Source organism: Gracilinanus agilis, chromosome 2 (genome assembly GCF_016433145.1).
Source record: "Gracilinanus agilis isolate LMUSP501 chromosome 2, AgileGrace, whole genome shotgun sequence".
NCBI lineage: Eukaryota > Metazoa > Chordata > Mammalia > Didelphimorphia > Didelphidae > Gracilinanus > Gracilinanus agilis.
In genome coordinates, this window is record NC_058131.1 from 246,702,792 (window position 1) to 246,722,797 (window position 20,006).

At 37.9% G+C, this 20,006-nt stretch overlaps 1 protein-coding gene across 1 annotated transcript in view; it reads right to left on the reverse strand.

Annotated features, from left to right (window-relative positions):
• The window catches only part of NFATC2 (nuclear factor of activated T cells 2), a 160,782-nt gene that overhangs the window by 90,046 nt on the left and 50,730 nt on the right, over positions 1-20,006 (reverse strand). The window contains exons 3-4 of the mRNA XM_044663831.1: positions 16,339-16,541; positions 15,131-15,303 (exon numbers count right to left, since the gene is read on the reverse strand). Of these exons, the coding sequence (XP_044519766.1) occupies positions 15,131-15,303; positions 16,339-16,541 (376 nt within the window). The remainder of the gene's footprint in view (positions 1-15,130; positions 15,304-16,338; positions 16,542-20,006) is intronic.

The following is a 20,006-nucleotide window of genomic DNA, read 5'->3' on the forward strand; positions in this document are numbered from 1 at the left end:
TGATTTCCTCCCAAAAGTCCAAGCATCTGGGCAGAGAGCCAGTTCCTTTTAAGTCAGTATCTTGAAGGTCTACATCAAGAGGGCCCCACTTTTCAGCCAGCACAGAAGCTTCACTGAGTTTTGGAGCCTACCTTCATATGCCAATCCACCTGTCCTCTCCTCCAATGCTGCCAAAGATTCCATAGCATACAGAATGTGAGAGCTGGAAGGAATATGAAATGTAGAATGCTGCCATTCTACAAAGTCAAAAGTGGCCTTAAAACATAGAACATTACAGTCCAAAGGGATCTAAAAACACGGAATGTTAGAAAGCAGAATAAGCTAGAAGGGACCTTAGGGAACATCTAACCCAATATTCCTTATTTGACAGAGGAGAAATTGAGTTCTAGAGAGGTGAGGTGATTTGCTGAAGATTACATAGCTAGTAAGATATCCAGGACTAGAACCCAGCTCTTTTTGCAACATCAGGCTGCTTTTCTGCTTCATAGTTGCTGGGGCCAATTTTAAACAATCTCTTCTCTAAAAAGTGAGCAGTTGGCAGAATTATGAAAGTCTCTTGTGTAGGCATGGAATGGGCCAAAAGCTTAGTCTTAAAAATGCAACTTAGCATTTTTCAGCAATAAATCAATCATGGACTATTCGTTTGTCGGCTTTTCGCTTCCCAAATTCTGCTCTCTTATTGTTCCCAGAGACTACACTGCAACAGCTGGTCAAAGTGACTGCCAATTAAAAGTATATATTAAAATGTCTCTTCACAGAAGCTGCTAATTTCTTCCACATGGGCTGGATGATTAATCCTCTCTTTAAATATTCACGTTTTCTGATGAGTTCATAATTGAATTGACCACAAACTCAGATTTATTAGCAGTGAAAACATCAACAGCATTCACTGAAAATTAGGGTCTAGTTCTAAAGATTGGCATGCAGTTACATTGTATTTCTAATGAAAAGATGGCACTCTCAGTGATAAAGAAACTTTTATCCAATAATATCAAAGATCAATGCCCTTTTGTGGTACGGAGATTCCAAATACCATTATTCTCATTTTACAGGTGGAAAAACTGAGTCATTGCTATAAAGTAACTTATCCAAGGGCACACACAAAGCCAGGAACTAAATCTTGGACAAGATCTACTTGGTCTATTAGTACTGGGTGGGAAACTGTTCTGTTAAGGCCTGTAAATATGAATTACCATGAATGCATCCCCAAACAGCATACCTCTGTTTTTTGATACTATCTTACCTTTTAATCTCCTTTCAGGGTTTAATGGCTTAAAATCCAAAAATTAATTTTTAGTATGTAACTGTGGCAAGTCTATGACTACACTGACATGGACTTATATACTTAAGAACTGGGATGGATTTTCAAAGCCATCTAGTCCAACTCTTACCTTTTATAGATAAGCAGCCTGAGAAATAGAAATTAAGTGCCTACTATGTTCCAGGTCCTGTGCCAAGTTCTGGGGATACACGGAAAGACCAGAAAAAAAAAGTCCCTGCTTTCAGTGAGCTCACAGGCTAATGAGGGGGTCAAAATGCAAATAGCTATGTACAAACAAGATATATACAGGGTAAACTGGACATAATATCAAAGAGAAGGCACTAAGATAAAGGAAGACTTAGGAAGGCTTCTTTTAGGAAGACAAGGGAAGCCAGGTAAACTAAAAGGTGGAGATGAGATGAGAGAGAGTTTCTGGCATAGAGGATATGCTCATTGTCAGGAATAGAACAGAACAGCAAAGAGGCTACTATCATTGGATTGGAGATTATCTAGGGAATAGAGTGTAAAGTATAAAAAAGAGTGAAAAGGCAGAAAAGAGCCAAGTTATAGAGAAATTAAAAGACAACTAGAGGATCCTACATTCAACCCAAAAGGCAATAGAATATCAACAGAAAATTGCCACTAGACAAAAAATTGGAAAATAAGAGGGTATCTCTTGATTGGGTAATGGCTGAACAAATTGTAGTATTCGTTGATGATGGAATACTATTGTGCTGAAAGGAATAATGAACTGGAGGAATTCCATGTGAACTGGAAAGACCTCCAAGAATGGATGCGGAGTGAAAGAAGCAGAACCAGAAGAACATTGTACACAGAGACTGATACACTGTGGCACAATCGAATGTAACAGACTTCTCTACTAGCAGCAATGCAATGACTGTGTAAATAGAATTAGCTCAAGCCCATTAATAGTCAAAAATCCACTCAACCTAGGCGTGCTAATGATGTCACTCTCACCTCCCTTAGTGGGGAGGGGAGACGAGTTACCCACACATGACAATAAGTAACAAATCAAGAATAAGGGACTGCCCTTTGGGCAGTCCAAATCAATGTAGAAACTGCCATTTGTCCATTTGAATGAGAGGTGGACCACAGGAAGTGATGAAAGACACTATCTCTTTAAGTAAGTTAGTGAACTTCCTGTGGGGGTAGTTGCCGTCTCGAACTGGGAGCAGAAGCATCTCCTGAGACCACAGAGAGCTTACACTCTATATTGTCAAGTGGGCAAGTTAGGCTGACTTCCTTGGCCTAGCTGGGCCAATTCTAAACTCTGCCTATTTGGTTGTTGGGCCTTGTGGCTTACAGCTTCATTTATTAAGCTTTATAACCTTCTTCTCTCTCCGTCCAGGCCTTTAGCCTGGACTAGCCTCTCCCTTTCTCTTTATTCCTACTTTTTACCTACCAGATTGTAAATAAACTCCTCAATCCGATGCTGACTTGGGTCTGATTTAATTACGGAATCAACCTGAATTGTTGATTCCTGGCGGCCACACATTAAAATATATATCTATAAATACCTAAATTTTCTTTCTTACATGACCCAGGACAAACCAAAGAAACTTATGAGAAAGAACACTATCCACATCCAGAGAAAGAACTGTGGGAGTAGAAATGCATAAGAAAAACATGATTGATCACATGGTTCAGTGGGGATATGATTGGGGATGTTGTCTAATGATCACTCTATTAATAATATGGAAATAGGTTTTGAACAGTGATACATGTATAACCCAGTGGAACTGCATGTCAGTTCAGGAAAGGAGGAAAGAAGGGAGGAAAAGAACATGAATCATATAACCATGGAAAAAATATTTTTAATTAATTAATTAATTTTTAAAAAAAAGAAAATTGCTACTAGAATTGATAGACTTGGGGAAGAAGAATGACATGGTTAGACATTCCACTTCAGGAAAATCAATTTGATAGCTGAGTAAAAGATGGACTGGAGTCAAGAGAGACTTTTGGCATAGCAACCAACAAGAAGACTATAGAAATAGTGCGGGAATGAAGTGATGAGATGACCAGGGTGATGACACTGTCAGAAGAGTGAAGGGAATATATTCAAGAAGTGTTACAAAAGTAGAAATGAGCCGATTCAAAAACTGATTGGATATGAGAGAGTGAAGAGCTAAAGATGATATCTAGATAGTAAGCCTTGATGACTGGTGTTTCCCCCAAGAGTAATAGGGAACTGAGAATGACAGAACAACTTGGGAGGAAGGATTAATGTTTAGTTTAAGATGTTTATGTGACATCTAGTTTGAGATGTTCAATAAGCAGTTGGAGATTTGAGGCTTTAAATTAGGAGAGAGGTTAAAGCTACACAAATAGATTTGGGAATTATCTGCATAAAGATGATAGTTGAACACTTGTGAGTTAATGAGAATACCAAATTAAATAGCACAGAGAGAAAATAGAAGCTCAACACAAAACTTTAGGGGATCCTCACAATTAGTGGGATGACTGAATGAAGTTCCAGCATAGGAAACTAAGCAGATTGGTCAAATAGGTAGGATCATAACAATGAGAATTGTATCCTAAAAACCTAGAGAGAAGAGAGTGTCAAAAGAAGAAGGTGATCACACAAAGATCAAGAAGGACAGGTATTTAAATCACTGGTAACTTTGGAGAGAACAGTTTCAGTAGAATGTTGAGAGTGGAAGTCATATATTTCAGAGAGATAAAAAAATAAGAGTAAGAGTAAAAGGAGTTATGGCCTCATTTACAAATAGCCTTCTCAAGGAGTTTTAGCCACAAAAGGAGATGATAAGGTGATCTAGTAGAGGTAGATGGATCAAGTGAGTGGTTTTAAAGATGGGGTGGGGACATGAATATGTTTGTAGGCAGTAGGAACAGACAGTAGACAGGGAGAAATTGAATACTAGTAAGAGAGTAGGGATAACAGAGGGAGCAGTATGCTGGAAAGTGAGCCCCAGAGATGGGAATTAGCCTGTCAAAGATTGCCCAGATGGTTAATGGAAACATCAGAAAGTTGAACCAGGCTTCTGAGCTCCTAGTTCAGTACTATAAAGTTAAGAAGAATGAGTTGAACTTCAGGGTATGCCATCTTCTTCCCCTTCTAAAGGAGCACAGCAATTGCTTATGACTGAAATGAAACTCATATCCAATTAGGGTCACGAGGGATGAAAAGCTGGGCAAAGCAACACATCATCCAATATTACAATCACTAGGGCCCAATTCTTTCTCTGATGCAACCATATAGCACCTATTAGTACTAATTGGAACTACACACACCACTGGAGACACTTTATGGTACTGTTCTTCACTGCCTTCACAGGCTCACTTCCTCTGATCCGCTGACAGATGTCAGCAAATTCAGCCTTTCTCAATTATTTCTTAATCTTAGTCTATCCAAATTATCATTGAACTTCTTGTCCAAACTGGTGTTCATCAGTTAGATAAACATCTAAAGGTCAAAAGCAACCAAGCATACAGAATTAGTGGTCCACTTATCCAACTAGGGTCATCTCTTTCTTCTGCAAAAATTAATTAATCTTTCTCCCTTCTCCTAATGGTAAAGACACTCAAAGTTACTACCTTCAAGATTTTCACAGTTTCTCTCCTCCCCCAGGGCCTGGCACTTCATAAAGTCTTCAAAAAGACTTACAGCTACTAGTGTTTTATGAGCTTTGAATAAATAAGACATTGTTGATTTAACCAGTTGGGGTGTTTACTTTCAATAGCAACAGTCACCGACATAAGGCAGCAACACAAATGTTAAAGAAATACTCATGCTAATGCGTATTGCTCTATGTCAGCCTATTAATGGGAGCATTATTATTTTGCTGTCTGTAATTCACCATGTCATGGGCCTCTTGGCCAAGAAATACAATATATCCAATAACATCAGAGGGAAAGGGGGATGGAGGGGACATTGGTCTCAATAAATCCCTCAAAGCAAAGGTGATAACTTTCCATATCTAAACAGAAGAGACAACCAAGGGTCCAAATCTGAATGAAAACATAATAACTGTTACATAAATGAAAATTAAAATCTTCCCGTCATTCTACCCACTTCTGCTCACTCCTACCCCCTGCAAGTTCCTCAGCTCTTGATAGGTAGCAGATTCTTCTTGGAAGAGTTAGTTCTCTCTTTATGGCCCCCATCATTGTACCAATCCCACGCTCACTATACATCATGCCTCCTTCTCATTGGCTGGAAGCTTATCCAAGTATTGACAAACTTGACCCATATCAAGGAAGAGATGATTCACTTCACAACCAGAATTAGAAATAAGAAAGTTCCACTGTTGAGGCCTCTCAGACAAATTCTTTAAACATTCCTTATTTTCTCCCCAGGCAAACCAGAGCCCAAAGAGATGAGAATGTGAGACAGAATGATCTTAATCCCCAGGTTCCCAAACATTCTGACAGAAGATTTTTTAGCACTGGGAAGATCTTAATAAACTTCTTTTCCACATAATACCTGAGTTTCTCCTTCCCTTCCAAATGCAATTTTACTGTCACATCATCTACTATCCCGTGTGTCAATGTTCAGAACTTCTATGTTGTTGTTATTCAGTTGTTTCAGTCATGTCTGAAACTCTGGGTTTTCTTGGCACAGATACTACAGTGGTTTGCCATTTCCCTCTCTAGCTCATTTTATTGATAAGGAACCTGAAGCAAACAGGGTTAAGCAATTTGTCCAGAGTCACACGGCCAGTCTAAGGCTACATTTGAACTCATGAAGATGAGTCTTCCTGACTTCAGGTCCAGTTCTCTATCCATTGTACCACCTAGTTGCTCTTCCCAAACCTCCTATAGCCCTTCAGAATTATCTTTGCTATCTCCCTGCTTCCTTTCTCCATCTTCTAGGAACCTCTTTGGGCTTCAAAGACCTCCAAATAAACTATAAAGAACTCTTTAGGGCATTCCCATCTCACATAGGAAATGCTGGATTAATCAAAAGCACTAAACCTATCTTCCTTTTGAACTAAATGATGGCTGAAGATCCACTATAGATGAAACCTAAGAATAACCAAAGGTTTTTCTATGCTTCTGTTGCTTTTGCTTTCTCTGTAATTCAGGCAGGACACAATGTTTTTAATAAATAGTTTAAAGTATCAGTGCCACTCTAAATATTGGAGCCAAAATCTGCCTCCCTTCTCATCCCCATAATATCTGAATGATTCATTTAGCAAAGGGAATTCTAGTCTCAAAGGCAGAAATGCTAAGAGCCTAGACATATCCCTAAGAAAGTCCCTTGGACATTGGATCTCCTCCCAGATGGGTCCCAGACTTAGCAATATGAAGGCTACATTGTTTTAAGGCATATCTACAAATTTCCCTAAAGTCCTAAACCATTACCTGGAAGACTACCATCTTCCTGCTCCACAGATGGAATAAAAGGGTAGACCACAGAAACAAGGGGAAGAGAAACCATTTCAAAAGTAACCAAGTGCTTTATAAGTGGAGAAGATGAGACTAACCATGACCAACATGTTGTTTTCCTAGCATTGCTAGATTCAGAGCTAGTTGGCCTTTCTCTCATTTTACAGATGAGGAAACTGAGTTCTATAGCATGTAACTGACTTGTACAAGGACCCATAGGTAGCAAATAACAGAGTCAAGATTAAAACTCAGGCATTCTGACTCCAACTTTTCCACAAAATTGCCCCATCTCGCTTCTGCCTCCTCAACAAGTATCATCTGTTTCAGGAGGGGAAGCAATGAACAAAATGCTGAGCCTGGAATTAGGAAGATCAAAATTCAAATCCTCCTTCAAACACTGCCTCAGTTTTATCTGTAAAATGAGAGATAACAATAGCATCTACCTTATAGAGTTGTGGTCAGAATAAACAGATAATATTTGTAAAGTGCTTTTCAAACCTTGAAATGTTATATAAATGCTAGCTGTTTTTGTTATTGTTGTTATCATCACCATCATCATCATTATTATGGTTCTCACTTTGTACCACAGTTATGTTGGTTCTCATGCCTTTGTTTATACTGTTCCTTCCATTTGAAATGCCTTTCTTGCTCCCTTCTACTCATGCAAATCTAGCCATCTTTAATTCCTTCGTTTGTCTCATTTTCTCCAGAAATTTTTCAATTACATCATCCTTTGATGATTTCTACTTTTCTCTGAAAAGCCTCCCCCTCATTTTATTGGCAATAAAACGACACAATTTAACTTTTTTTTCTAATAGTTCCAAATGCATTAATTGTCTTAGATGGGATAGTCCCTAAGAGCAGAAAGTATATCTTATTCTCTTATTTCACCTCTAACACCTAAGGACAATTTTAGACATATGCACTTGACTGATGGGCAAGTTCTCACATTTTTGAGACTCTAGGTTTCCAAAATCTGTGGTTAGAGCAATAAATAAGCCTCCATTAAGACTGTCCACAAGATCCCAATACCATTAGCATAGCTCTCTAACCAGCTGTGCTAACCAGCCATAGTCAGATCCACTGAGACAGTATGGTGTGGGGAATAACGCTGGGTTTGGACTCAAAAGACCTCAAAAGAATGGCAGCTCTCTTACTTTACTACGTGAGTGTCCCTTTGAAAATCATGTCATTTCTTCTGGCCTTAGTTCCTCAACCTCAAAGGGAAAGGGTGGGACTGCATGGCCTCTAAGGCCCCTTCTAGCACTACATACATGATTTGCAACATACAGAAGAATTTTGTTTCCCAGAGATGGAAGACCTTTGTAGGCCAATCTGTTCCTTCCTAGAAAGAAGAGTATCTCTGGGATAGCTTCCTACTCTGACATGCTCTAAACATAAGAAGTTCAGAGGCAAGAGGCCTTAGTATTGGCAATAATGGCATTGGCATTTGAGTCACTTTGAGTCTCTACTGTGACTCAATGGCTGTGTGACCTAGGACAGGTCATTTTAGTTCTCTAAACCTCAGTCCCCTCATCTGTGAAATGAAATTCTTCATACTCATACCCTTGACCAAAAGTATATTACAATCAGTAAATCAATGAAGAAACATTTCAGAAGAGTCTATTATGTGCCAAACACTGTGAATAAAAAAAAAGAGAGAGACAAAAGATAGTCCCTCCCCTAAGGAGCTTACAATCTAATTAGGGAGGCAACAAGTAAAAAAAAAAAACAAATGCAAGATAAGCTATATAAAGGGTAAATAGGAAATAATTAACTGAAGGAAGGCAATAAAATTAAGAGGGATCAGGAAAGACTTTCTGTCAAAGATGGGATTCGAGTTGGGACTTGTTACAGAAAGCGCTTTGTAAACTGTCAACTCCTATATAAATATGTTATATTGCTGTTGTTAAAATCGCTACTAATTTTATTGTTTGGGAGGTTTCAAAGGCCCTAGCCTCCTAAAGTTACCTCAGGCTCATGGATTTCTTGAAGTTCCACTACCTTATTTAATTAATGAACCAACCAGCCAACACAATCCTGGCTCTGAGTAACCATAGTGATCAGCAGAAAGAGGAAAAACAAAGCTTCTGCATGTTCTCCTCCCCTAAAACAAAACAACTTTCTTGCAATCACTCACCTAGCTTACAATGCATGTACAGCCAAGTAAATATTCCCCTCCCTATTGTGGGATGAGTTTATTGATCTCCACCCACTCACCTGAAGCACAATTCATATTTGCTAAACTCTTAAGCCTGTGGCCCATCTGCCCATGGCTGGGCTAATGTTTTCCTTTCTAGGGTGGTCATGTCATTGAAGGGGGATAATGAACAAGAAGTAGAAAATAATAATATACATAGGATAGAGTGATTTCAGGTTTATAAAGCCTTTCGTTCTCAACAAACCTATGGATTCGATATTATTTATGTTATTTTCACCCCTGCTTTAAAGTTGAGGAAACTGAGCCTCAGAGAAAAGAAATGGTTAACTATGAAGTGTCTGGCTGAGCTGAAATTTGCCCCCAGGACTCCTCCAAATCCAAGCCCAAAGATCTTTCCAGCTTGATCCACTGCATCTCAATAGGATCCAGAGCTCAAGAATTACAGTTTGAAGAAAAGAAATGCAAGAGGATGATTAGCTCTAATAGTACAAAATATCTAGATTTGTTTTCTTTACATACACACACACACACACACACACACACACACACATGCACACACACACACACACACACATGCATATGAGCCTTTGATACTCCTAACATACCTGGTTGCTTCTAATTTATTTCATGCTTAAGAGACAAAAGTCAAACCTCAAAGATTCAAAACCCAGATTAGGAGAAAAATTAACTGTTGAAAGATGATACATTTTAAACAGGCTCTTTTTCAAGCATCATTATTACTGTACCACACATCACATTCACAACATTGATTTCTGCAAGGAAATTTACTGTAAAATAGAGGAAATAATGGAAACTGAATGAAACTGATTAAAGGGACACATGATCTTTCATTTGCTTCAAAATTATCAAACAGCACTGGAGGAGAGGAGATGGGCATTGGGGGTGGGGAAGGAAGATGATCTTTCTAAACGTTAGAAAGAAACTGTTTCATTTGGTTTAGAGAAAAGTTCCCTGCCCATCATGGAAGATAAATAAGTCTAACAGAAAATGTAAAGCCCGAAGAAGCTTTCCTATCAGAACTCTATTCAGAATCATGTACAATGGAAAGAGAACAAGAATTAAAATCAGAAGGCCTGGAATCAAAGTGCTACTCATCTGACCCTGAACAAGTCACTTCGTTTCTTTGGGACTAAATTCACCCATTTACAAGCTAAATAGGATTGTACTAGATAAGCTGGAAGTTCCTTCCAATTCTAACATGCTATAATTATTAGTCATTTGGGTCTGCAGCTACCTCTTCTATTCCTGATAATTGTTGATTATTTATGATCTCATTAATTATAAGACATTTCTGGGTTGTTTTTTCCCCCTGAAGCTTCGAATTATTACCTTCTCTGCCTTCTTCATCTGTATGTGAGGAAACTGAATGTGGGATTTGAGAAAAGATAATTATTCTATTCTTTCCCAATCCCATGACTGCCTCATCTCATCCCCACTACCTCCCATCCACCAAAAGAAAATAGAGAACAAGCAAATTAGTAACAGATGTTTATAGAAAGGCAACATATTTTTGATCCTTTCTAGAAAGCTTCTTTGGAATGTGGATGTTGATATTAGCCATGGAAAAAACTCCAAGTTTGGAGTTTCACCCAGACTTTCACTGATGTGGCACTCAATTTAGCCAGTGATTCTCAGAGCTTTGACCTTGGAACACTGATGACCCAGAAGTTGATCTCTTCCTGACAATATAATGTCTATGGTTTTGTTTCTTATGAAGTTTTCATCATATATGAACTCAAATATTTTCCATCAAAAACACCACCATTTGTTCCCCTCCTTCTACTGGGTTTTCTTTAAGTAGAAATGGAAAATGAATTCAATAAAAGCTCCATCAGACATTCTGTCCCTAAGCCACTGACCTAAAAAGATAGAATGGCATAATGGGAAGAATATATTATCTGGACTCAAATGATTTGGGTTTAAGTCCACAGGTTCTCTCCTTTCTAGCTTACTTACTACAACAGACAAGTTACTTCTTCTTGAGCCTCCATTTCTTTCTCTTTAAAATAGCCAATGCTAATGTTTACTTCACAGAAGCGCTTTGTAAATTGTAAAAGGTTAGTAAACGTATGCTTTTTTTCATCTTTAGAGACCCAGAATATAGAACTGGAAGGGACTTTGGAAAACTTTGTAGTCTTGTCTCCTCATTTTACAGGTAAGAAAAATAACAGTGGGAACTTCCAGATCATTGCTTCTCCTAAAAAACAAATGATCAGAATCTCTTTTGTGTTAGCAAAAAAACAACAAATGAAACAATGATGGTAAAGGATCTCAGACACTTTCTAGATGTCATGACCCAAGGCAAGTCACTTAACCCCAGTTGCCTACCTAGCCCTTGACTCTCTTCTTTCTCAGAACTGATACCAAGAGAGAAGAAGGTTTTTCAAAAATGATGATAATAATAACCAGGAGTCTGCCAGAGGTGTTTTAAGCAGCAAAAATTAAACACATGAGTCATTTCTGTCTCTTGGTAGAGGCAGCTGAAAAAAAAAAAGCAACCTGTCAGTAATGCAAAACGGCTACCAAGAAAGTCAATGTAATCTTAATTACATGAACTGAAGCATAGGGTCCAGTCCAAGGAAGGTAAAAATAGCATTGTATTCTGCCTCAAACAGCCTACATCTAGAGTATTATGTAAAGTTCTAGATGGCAAAATTTAGGAAGGACACAATCCAGAAAGTGTCTAGAGGAAGGCAACTAGGATAATGAGGGTCTTTGAGAATTGAAAAAGTTTAACCTAGAGAATACAAGCCTTAGAGAAGACTTGAGAACTTTCTTACTATTCTAAAAGACTGTCCTGTGATTTATACATTTGTTCTGTTTGGACAATAAGGCAGGACTAGAAATACTGGCTAGATGTTGAAAAGAAGACAATACTGACTTGAAGGACTTCTAAATAGTTAGAACTAGCTAAAGGTGGAATGGGCAACCTAGTGGGAATGGATTGGTGGGTAAGTGCAGAACAGGGAGGTTTCTCCTCACTGAAAGTCTTCAAACAAAAACTAGATGACACCTTAGGTGTGCTGACAAGGTCTTGTTCAGTTACAGGTTTGACTATACAATTTCTGAGGATTTTTGTATCTCCAAGGTTGTATGATTCTATGATTCTCTCAAAAAAGGAACTCTGGCTTTCTAACTTTGAGTCAACCAATGCATCACACCAATCTTTAGATACTATTTCTATGATTGTTATAGTTGCAATTTTTCTCATGTGACAGCCAGTATCCCAAGTTCAAGAAAGGAGGGAGGTATAGGAAATGAGAAAGTGAATGAATGAATCAATGAATGAATCAATGAATGAATGCTAGGAGATATAAGTGAGGAAATTCTGACCTTCTAATTGATGAGTGTACTTTAAGAAGAGGTTATAGCAAATCAGTTGTCCAAAGGAACCCCCAAAAATCTATCAAAGTACAAATTTATTCCAAGTTTGGGGTTAGCCCAATGTGTGCCTTAGAACCCTCTAAAAAGAAATAAATGAAAACAGTTTTACAAGATGAGAATCACACCTCCTGCCCTACCCTCAGTGTGGTTAGACCTATTGTGAGTCACAGTTAGAAAGAATGGCATTTCCAGGAACTCTGGCAGGAATGGGTTTTTTCCCCCAACCTCTTGAGCAACTAGTGCTGCTAGGTTGCTGTGGCTGCTGTCACCACTGTCCAGATGAGGCAGTAGTGAGAAGGAAGCTAGTCTGCCCATGTGTGAAAAGTCAGAAGTGGGCACATTTTATGTGAAACACACACCCACTCTAAAACATCTCAAATATATTTCTGGTTGTTTTCCAAAGCCTGACTAATTGTCATGGCATAAATTTACACTTGCATGCTTAAGGTGGGGACAAAATTTCAGCATCAAAAGAAAATTCATTAATTTTCCTGGCAAATAAATGCTCATATGCTTAAATGCTTTCCTTGATCCATTCATCTCCTTCAGAAGAAGTAAACGGGGATGAATTAGACTGGCATTCTTTTTGCTTATCTGGTGGTTCACTGATCATCCTAGCCTAGCAAGCAAATAATCGGCTAATTAGCAAGGTATATCATACATAGTGTGAGAGCAAGATCACAGAAAACCTGCTGACTAACTACACTGGGTAAGTCATTAGAGGAAGTACTATATAATTGAAGGTGCATTGGATATGGAACCAAAAGATCTGAGTTTGAATTAGGCGCTGCTAACTTAGTTTGTATTACATTATGGAAATGATTTGCATCCTCTTCACCCAACCTATGGCATAATTTTTTCTCATTTAATGGAATTATACCAGGTGGTCTCTATGGGCCCTAGAACACAAAATTCTATGATTTTATGAACTTCTTTCTCTTCAGTCTCAGTTTTCTTATCTATAAATGTAGGATGGTTAACTACATGACTTCTAAGGGCTTTATGAAACTATTGTTTGATGATAATTCTAAGGCTATAACAAACACGTCCCATGCACCTTCAAATTGATTGCATAGACTCATTTGACAAACATTAAGGATCTATAATATACAATACTTTATTGGGCCTTCATTTTGCCAAATGATCTCACTGAGCCTTATAACACTAAATTCTATGATTCTTTGGATTTCTTTATCTTAGTTCATTTCCTTATGTGTAATATAGAGGCTTTAACTGTAAAATCTCTAGGATGTTCTGCCTCTCATGTTCAATAATTCCAAGGCTGTAGCAAACAAATCCCATGTGCCTTCATTTTGATTCATCTGACAAAAGGGTCTAGAATATACAGTCCTATGCTAGGTATGGGTAAAGATAGAATGTTTAATTAAATAAGACATAGTCCCTGCTCTCATGGAGCTAACCATCTACTAGGTAAAAACAGAATAGTAATAAAAATGATATAAGTACATTATGGAGGTACAAAACAAAGCACTGTGTTTTACCAGAGATGTGACTGACATCACTTTATTTTTCTGACATTTTCAGTATAGGAGAGTGAAGTGAAATCTATAAATGCAGAACATTCCCCATCCTTACCCACTAGGTTCCTTTTCCAGATGGTTCCCCTTCCCTAACCCCTTTTTGAAACCCACAGCTACATCACTGGCTCTGAGTTAATTTGCCATAAGGGTGAAAATTTGCCATAAGGTAAAAATTTGAAAATGTTAAAAATCCCCAAAGTGGTTTATATATCTCAAGATGATTTTCCTTTCAAACTAAAGAGTAGGCATTTAGCTACTATGAAAATTAATGTGGGTGATTAAAGCAAGTGCCCAGCCACCTTGCAGGTAGGCAGACAAGTATGGTATGAGTAGGATGAAGTATATTTAAGTATGTGCAAGGGTAGATTCTGGAATTACTATAATTATCAGTACTTGCTTTCCCTCATTCTCTGCCCTTCAATCTCTAGGACCTCTAGCTACACTACTGAAAAAAACTCATAAAGAGTAAAATATCACAAAAAAGATTCTTTGAAAGTTTTCCAAAGAACCCATTAGGTTCCATTTTAATGGACTGCAGAAAATGCAAAGATGGAAGAGAATATGAAATCATCATCCATTCCACTTGCTTTCTCCATTCTTCATCCAGCACATACACATACCAAAGGAATATAAACTGGACTCCCTCTTTCCTCTTCCTAAAGAGTACCTTTGAAAGTGGTCCTATGACCTCACAGAACCCAGTGGTTCATGCTACTACCTAATTCCAATCCTTCATCAGTGTTTGATTTGTTTTCCTGATAAATGGTATCTCTCTTTCTCTTTTCCTACTATGTTCATTCCTCTTGGCCTATGAGTAATGGCTAGCAAAACAGCCTTTAAGATATGTTAGGACTAGGTGTATACACACCAACCACCAACTCATAGAATGTCAGAACTGGACAGAACATTAAAAGCTATCCCCTTCATATATCTCATTTTACAGATGGGAAATCTAAGGCCCAGCAAAAAATGAAATTACTTGCCTAAGTTTACATAGCTAGTATGAGAGGAAATCAGAACTAAAATTCAGGGTTCTTGAACTTCAGTCCAGTGTTCTTTCCACTACACAATCAATTCAAAGCACTGCTCATTCTGAGAATGACTTAGCTATATTTATCAAATCACTTGAACTATTTTCAAACCAATGGGTACTTGAACAAATTTAACCTGTTTTGTTTGTTTGTTTGTTTTACTTTATACAGTATGTGTGTGGCCAGATAAGATAAGACATAGCTCTTAATTCAGTGGAGCAGGGCAGATATACTTTGACTTTAAAAGATTACTAGAAGAATTAGAGAATGATACAAAAATGACAGCATTCAATTCAGATCATGACATAAAGATCAATGTGTATCAAGTGTTTAGAAATGTAACAAACAAGATACTTACAGCACTCAATGGGATTGGACGCAGCTTGCAGAGAGACAATTCTCCCACTGGATTCTGGGATATGCACACGGAAAACTAGGCGCACCCGCGTGTTCTTTCTCCCGATGTCTGTCTCTCCTTTCCGCAACTCAATATCTGCGTTCCTAAGCTTCAGGATCCCAGCACAGTCGATGCTGATAAAGACAAACCATGGGGTTTAGAACACCATTTGTAACCATTCCCTATCTTATCAGTCAGGGTTAAAACAGTTCTTATGACTTAATCGAAATGGTTCTACAAGCACGCCATAGAGAGAAATTCCTAGGCAGCCATGAGTTTCAGCCCTGAATTTATACCAGCATAAAAATCATAAAGCAATTAAATAAAATAATGATAGGGAAAGTACTCCTATAAGAAATTTTTCTTCCAAAATTTATTACTCAAACCTTAAAGTCTGAAATTTCCTGGTAGGACTAGAAAAATTGATATAGAGTAAATTCTTCACTTTATAGCTTGTACCCTTTAAGCAAACTGTTTTGACTTAATGCAACTGTTATAATCACCTACTCTATGCAGAATGCTGTGCAAGCTATTGGCAAAGATGCAAAGATTTCAGAAAAATAGTTTAAGAATCAAAAAGGTCTTCAGAGGTTGCCTAGTCCATTCTGAAATTTAAGTCCATTCTCTCTTGAACATCCTAAAAAGTGGTCCTACAGACTCCATCTGAAGGCCTCTAGTGACAAGCAGCTCAGGTGCTTAGGCACTTAATGGGTTTGGACCCAACCTACCTTAGGAAAAGCTCTGGTTTTTAGAAAGTTCTTTCCCCCTGTACTGAACCCCCCAAAATTCCTCTCTACAATTTCTATTTATTGCTCTTCATCATATCCTCTAGGTCTAAGAAGAATAATCTTAGAATCATAGATCTCAAGCTGTAAGGCAACTCTCAGGTTATCTAGTTCCACTCCCCTCATTTTATAGATGAAGAAAGTAAAACTCAGTAATATGTCCAAAGTCATAGTCATTAAGTGCCAGAGATGGAATCTGAACAAAAGTCTTCTGAGTCTAGACTTTCCATTGACCTCCCAAATTTAATCCCTAGTCCACATGGCCATCCTTCAAATTCCTGAAACCAAATGCAGATCATGCCTCCAAGGAGCTTCCAATCTAGTAGAGAAAAAATCAAATCCCTCTCACATCATTAATATGATTCATTGTTCCTGAGACCTTACGTTGCTTTCATGTTGTTTTTTGGTTCCAGTGGGATTTCCAATACTTTGGTGTTGCCCACGATTTTTTCATAGCTGGTTGTAGTGACTGTTTTCCCCGTGATCCGGTGGACTTGATAGAAAGCATGTGGCTTAAGTATCCTTTCATCTGCTGTCCCAATGAAGATCTGAAGGCCCAAGGGTTTGTTTTCCATGTAACCATGAAGCTATTAAAAAATTAAAACCAACATTATAGCACCATAGAGACAGGACATAAGCAGCCCTCCTCCCTAAAAGACAATCAAATTGGAGAGCTAACAAGGGGGTTGGGGAGAGTGTAAAAAAGTATGGGCCCAGAGGTCAAAGCGTTGGGTTCTTTTCTATTCCTGGCTCTGTAAGGAGACCAGCTCCATGTCCCTGGGCAGGCCATTTGTCCATAAAATGAGGGGAATAGGCTAGATATAGCTTGTCCAGTTCTGAAATTTCCTAATCCTGTAACAATAAATGGTACTTAATTGAACCAATTTCCCATAAACAAATATAGGTTTATATATAATATATACACACATGAATAATATTCATAAGCATTTATAGTTCAGTCCTCTGAATGTGAACAAATATGAATGTTTACATATTCTATAGCATACATATATTCTGCAAAAATATGTCCTTTGTGGGTCCATCTTAAAAAAACACAATGAAGAGGCAGACAAGAAATGAACTAAAGTCAGGTAATAACCTTTCAAAATCAAAATCAAAAACCACCCCCTAGTACCTACCACATGTGCACAAGTGCCCAATACACTCCCACGGTAGTGCAAAATGAAGATAAAAATCTAAGATAGATATGTATACATTCTATCTGCAGCACATCATTTGGAATATGCAGACAGGTAAAATTTAGTTTTGTAGTAAAGTTTGTTTCTTTGTTTTACGTTGGGATCCAAAAGAAGCAAATTTCTTCTTTGTCCTAGCTCCCAGAATTTTTAGATGATGCTAAAAGCAAAGGAATGATGTATGCAGGAGAATAAATTCTGATGACATAATTCTATTCTCTCTTTCTCCCAGTATTTGAAGCTTTATCATCTAATGCTCAATAGTACAATGTGCTTAAGGAAGTTGGGACACATGGGGATGGGCTGAGACTTGGTAATCTCTGATCATAAGAGATGGCCATATAGTTGGTAGGCTTTTTGCCTGTGTTATAGTGGGTCAAAGTAAGGTAAGGTTGATGTGGTTCCACAGAGGTGATGAAGGCTTTGGAAAATATACACAAGTTCCTTAAAAAAAACAGTGAAGAGAAAATTTTAAGAATAAGAGAGATCAGGGGCAGCTTGGTGGCTCAGTGGATTGAGAGCCAGGCCCAGAGACAGGAGGTCCTGGGTTCAAATCTGGTTTCAGACACTTCCTAGTTGTGTGATCCTGGGCAAGTCGCTTAACCCTCCATTGCCTATCCCTTACTACTCATAAGAGAGATCTTTCTGTGAACCCCTGTGAGACAACGTTGCTCTTTCTTGTTGAGTGAAATACATTGTTTCAATAATTTTAATTTATTCAATTAAAAAAAATTAGGCACCTAATATGTATAACATCCTATACTGGGTACTTACAATTCAAAAAGGCAATTATTGACTGATACCTAATTGCCAGTTAATGTATTAAATGGTAGAGATGCAAACCCCTAACAAGAAACTAACTCTGTTCTATTAAATAATATAGGATCATGAATTTAAAACTAGGAGAAACTTTTAATAGTCAAGTGCAGTATTCTGCTTCTGTTTTGTAGATGGTGAAAATAGGACCCAGAGCGATTATCTGCTCCAACCCAAAAGGAGGTACTGAGAATTGGAAGACAAAAATGAAACAGTAACTGCCCTCAGAAAGCTTCCATTGTACAGTTTGCCATGCAGTGAATCTCTTCTTGTAGTCTAAGCAGCATCCTGGGTGAGTATGGCCAACTAATTAGCCTTGGCACAAGATTTTTCCCCCCAAAATGACTTAATCTCCAGAAGAAGAGGCAAATCAAAAATTAAATCAGTCCCACTGAGTAAATGGAAAGGTCCAAGATTAAATGAGGAAAAATAAGCAATATTACTAGGAAGCTATCTCATGTATTAGTAAAGCAAAATGCACAGTATATGACATTGCAAATACTTCATAAACTTAGAATGTTATAACTGGAAAGGATCTGTAAGGACCTCTCATCCAACCACCCTAATGGATAGATGAGAAAACTATGGCTATAGGAAGGACTTGACCAAAGCCACATGACCAGTTAGTGACAAAGGTGGGACTAAATTTTAAATCTCCTGACTCTCATACTAGGGATTTTCCTACTATAGCATGCTGCCTCTCCAATTTAACTTTTAAAGCCTTAACTATATGCTCTGGTATTACCTACATGACCAGGGTTCTTTGTCTACAGCTAATTATTGACCAAGAAAGCTACTTAAAAGCACGTACCAAGCCAGTTCCAGAATCCTTCCAGAGTTCTAAAAAGCCATTAAGGGAGTTGCACAACAGAACCACTCAGGTAAAAAGCCCATAGTCATTTAAGGTACTCTGGATATAATGATCAAAAAGAAAAGGTTGAAAAAGAAGTCTTCATTATTCAGCCTAAAGATATTATTTCCTTGTTCTCTCCCCTCAACCTGTCTTCTCCACTAACATAGGAAATGATCTGTGAATTCATTCATTTTAAAAGGGGCCAAGGAACTCTTTAGAAGTTAAATATCATAATAAGGTTAGACATTTAGCTGGTTCTCCAAAACTTAAAAAGGGATATATTAAATCTTCAAAATTGATTCAAGAGCCTGGGAAGTAGCCTGGATCACTTGATTATATAGATCACATTTTTTCTTATGCTATAGTTACCTGCATACTTGTCCTTTCTTCTTATCCCCCAATCTCATCCCCATTAGACTACAAGCTCCTTAAGAGTTGGGCCTACGTCCACTTCATTTTCTGTATTTCCCTAGTTGCTAGAAGAGTACATTGCAAAAAGTAGCACTCAGAAGATGTCTGTTCCCTTGAAAGACCAATGTTTCCCTGGTCTTTTCTGTGGGTCAGGAGAGAAGTCTGTTATAAGATTTTAAGAAGCCAGGGTTGTCTCCAAGTCTCAACAAAGCATTGGATGAGAACTTAAGTGAAGGTCGAATATACAAATAAACAGGAGATTCTACATGAGAAAAAACAGAAAAGAAGCACAAGCAAAGAACTCTAAAAAGTATGAGGGAAGAAAGAGGCAAGTCCATTTTATCAGGACCAAATCTTCCTTCTGTACCTACTAGCTATGTCACCAACTATTAACTCTCTTCTCTCAGCTTCAGTTTTCTCCTCTATAAAATATGGATAATATTACCTCAATACTTGTCTTACAGGGATATAGGCAAGATACAGATGAAATAATTGAATATCAAATGCTTTGCAAAATTTAGAGCAATATATAACTGTTAGCTTGATATTCTTTATGAAAATTTCAGAAAATCAGAAATATGGAACTGTTTATGTCTTTGAAAGATTGAAGTTCAAAGAGGCAATTAGCTGTAAAAAGTTTTTAATTTTACAAAAATCAAACTGTACTTCAATGAACTTCCTGCCACTCCCCTAAACACACACACACACACACACACACACACACACACACACACACACCCCAATACTAGAAACCATTTTACACAGTTTGGGACACT